The 3082-nt window shown below is 46.0% G+C and overlaps 1 protein-coding gene across 1 annotated transcript; it reads right to left on the minus strand.

Annotated features, from left to right (window-relative positions):
• On the minus strand, positions 837 to 2136 carry LOC109824216 (aldo-keto reductase family 4 member C9-like). Its single transcript, XM_020390753.1, has 2 exons — positions 1663 to 2136; positions 837 to 1384 (listed from the first exon to the last, which is right to left on the minus strand). The coding sequence occupies exons 1-2, from the start codon at positions 1993 to 1995 to the stop codon at positions 1052 to 1054; spliced, it is 666 nt and encodes a 221-aa protein (XP_020246342.1). The 5' UTR covers positions 1996 to 2136; the 3' UTR covers positions 837 to 1051.

The following is a 3082-nucleotide window of genomic DNA, read 5'->3' on the forward strand; positions in this document are numbered from 1 at the left end:
AACCGTGAGGGGTTTAATGATTCTTCCTTCGTTTATCGAAGTAAGAATTTGAAGCGAATATCTTATCGATGTAAGATGTTCACTCTTCCAAAGATCAAGTCTGAGCTTAGATCTCTAGGACTCGCTAGAAGCTTCTTGAGGATGTTTGTGAAGAAGGAAGACTCTCTCTCTTGCTCTAATTCACCAAAACTCAAGGCTCTCTGCTCTAATCTCTCTGGAAAATGCTCAGCCCCCCGTCAATGATGTCCATAGGGGGGTATTTATAGCCTCCTTGGACAATAACTGAAGAAATAGCCGATCAACGACTATCCCTTTGACCGCGATATCCCGGACTGCAGCGGCTATTGGCGCGCTATCCCTTTGACCGCGACATCCCGGACTGCAGCGGCTATTGGCGCGGCAGCATGAACTGCAGCGGCCACAGGGGCAGTTACCAGCACGTTCCATCGTGCTTGAAACTGTCCTCCCACGACTTTTAACCACCTTTTTCGTGGTTTAACTGCTTGTACACGTCAGCACACGTTCTATTTCTGATACGCCGCCACGTAGACTTCACATAATCATCACATAACTACCTCGTAACCGCTGTAGCATCCCCTATAGTAGCCGCGGCACCATGGATTGCCGCGCCCAAGCCGCGGCACTATGAACTGCCGCGTCTTAGCCGCGGCACTATGAGCTGCCGCGCTGTAGCCGCGGCACCATGAGCTGCCGCGCCCACACGCTGTAGTTTGCATTTTCTGTGAATTCACATTGTTTTATGTTGATTCACAGATCCTTTTGCTTCCTTTGGGCTTGTATGATCTCCCATGACTTAGATACTGATGTTTATCACCTTCTCTTTGTCTTGAGTGATATTTGGATGTCTGTAAGCATTTTTGACGTCTACAATAACGCACGATGAACATCAACAAATTGGAGAGAACTAGGAAACTGAAACGTGATACTTAGATCTTTTTTTCATTTATTTTTCTATTTAAAACGCCCCACACGCAGTCTCCACTTATAGAAAAGACTCAGTACACTTAGTACGTTGATGGTGTTACTTCGTTCATATTTCTCCATCCCAGACCTCCTCCTCGCTCTTGCAGATCCCGTCAGGACTAACAAAGATTTGGCCTGTTACTAGCTTTGCCTGTTCAATATCTTCCAACTTAACAAACAAGTCTGCAGGTATCGACCAATCGAATATATCAAGATTTGTCTTTAATCTGCCTTCATTTGTGCTTTTAGGTAGCACGCTGTGACCCATTTGAATCCCCCAGCGCAGAATAACCTGGGCGGGACTTTTGCCTAGTTTTTCAGCAATCTCGGTGATAATTGGGTGTGATTGGAGATTGTTGCTGAACCCTTCTGATGCTCGAGGGCCTAACGGACGATACGCCTGAAACAAAATCATGCATTAGATATTTGTGTACAAATGTGCACGCACATATTCTCCCTAAATTCTTTTAGTACTTAAGACCCTTCAATGTCTAAATGAAGTTATATCACGCACCTCCTATAGTACAAAAACAAATAACAGATAGATAGGCTCCGTTCGGACATCCGAGAATCTTAAGTGTTCTAATAAAAAAGTTTGGGGGTACTAAGTTGCTAATCTTCTGCAGTGCAAGCAAGAGGTTATCCGCAATTAACCCTGGATTGGATTCAGGAACTCACACTGATGTGAATGCCCTTGGAGTCACAGAATGATCTGAGCTTCTTTTGTTGCCAACTGGGGTGGCATTCGACCTGATTAACAGCTGGAGGAACACGAGCAATATCAAGCAGATCCTTCAATTTCTTGCAAGAGAAATTGCTCACACCAATGGCTTTGGCTTTGCCTGAATCGTACAGCTTCTCCATTGCGGCCCAAGTGCTGCGGATGTCTGATGGTATCACATTTTCTCCACTTGGGCTGGTCCCTTTCTTCAATCTGAATGGCCAATGAATCTGCAAGAAATTTGCAGATTGGTTAAAGTTAGATTCAGAACAATATTCACAGTGTACCATCCTAAACAATTGACATGCCACGTATGATAATAACTGCTAAACTTAGGCGAGCACGACCAATTAAAATAGAAAGCAGTAATTTTGAAATAAATTGTATGATAAAAATTGGGCATTTTGAGAAAAGGTCTGTAGGCATCGAAAATTGCCTATAGGTCTCCACGAACGGTTCAGTGTTAAAGAGCGACGATGAACGTCACTATCCGATCCACAGGAGTTCGATTGACGTCGATGAACGATTGAAGTGAATCGACGAACTACGTGAGCTGATAGGATTTCGGAATAGCGAAGGCACGGGCCAATCGGGAACCCTGCGATGTTCACGAAAAGGACAATGACCTTCACGTCTCGATCACTCTACAGATAATCCAACCATCGGAGCGGATCGAACTCTTCGTCAAGCTTCCAACGCACTTGGAATCACTCAAATCCGAGTTTGGACGAAGAATTTACGGCTAAAACAATCAAACATACGCAACGGAGCGTCTCAGGCTGAACTGGGACACCCGGGGTGTCTCGGGAAAGTCGGAACACCCCAGGGGTGTCTAGGCAAAGCCTAGACACCCCAGGGGTGTCTCGGCCAAACCGAGACACCCCAGGGGTGTCTCGGCTTTGCCTAGACACCCCAGGGGTGTCCCGACGCCCTGTACCCCCTCTTGCCTATAAATAGGAGCCTTAGGCCTCACTTTTGGAGGATCTGGATTTTTGGAGAGTTGGCGAAGCCCTGCTGCAGTGAAGAGTGGTCGAGCGCTTCAACATCCATGGATATCGACGTCCCCGTCACAGGCCAAAGACCCACGCAAGCAAGAGACGATAAACGGATCTTGTGTTTATTTTTCAAGAAAGTTGTAAATTTTATTTTTGTTATTTGAATTCATTTGTAAACGATTAAAGTTCTAATGAAATCAATGATGAAGGCAACTTTCAAAGAAAACAAACTGGCGACCACAGTGGGAGCCAACGGCCTCGCTGCCGAGGCCGTCGTGACGCAACCGGCATACAAGATCCGGGTGAACGAAGAGATCGAATACGAGTTCGATCAGCAAAAGTTTGAAGAGTACCTCTCCTCCTCCTCCTCCAGATCCGCCTC

The sequence above is a fragment of the Asparagus officinalis genome, chromosome 9 (assembly GCF_001876935.1).
Source record: "Asparagus officinalis chromosome 9, Aspof.V1, whole genome shotgun sequence".
Lineage (NCBI taxonomy): Eukaryota > Viridiplantae > Streptophyta > Magnoliopsida > Asparagales > Asparagaceae > Asparagus > Asparagus officinalis.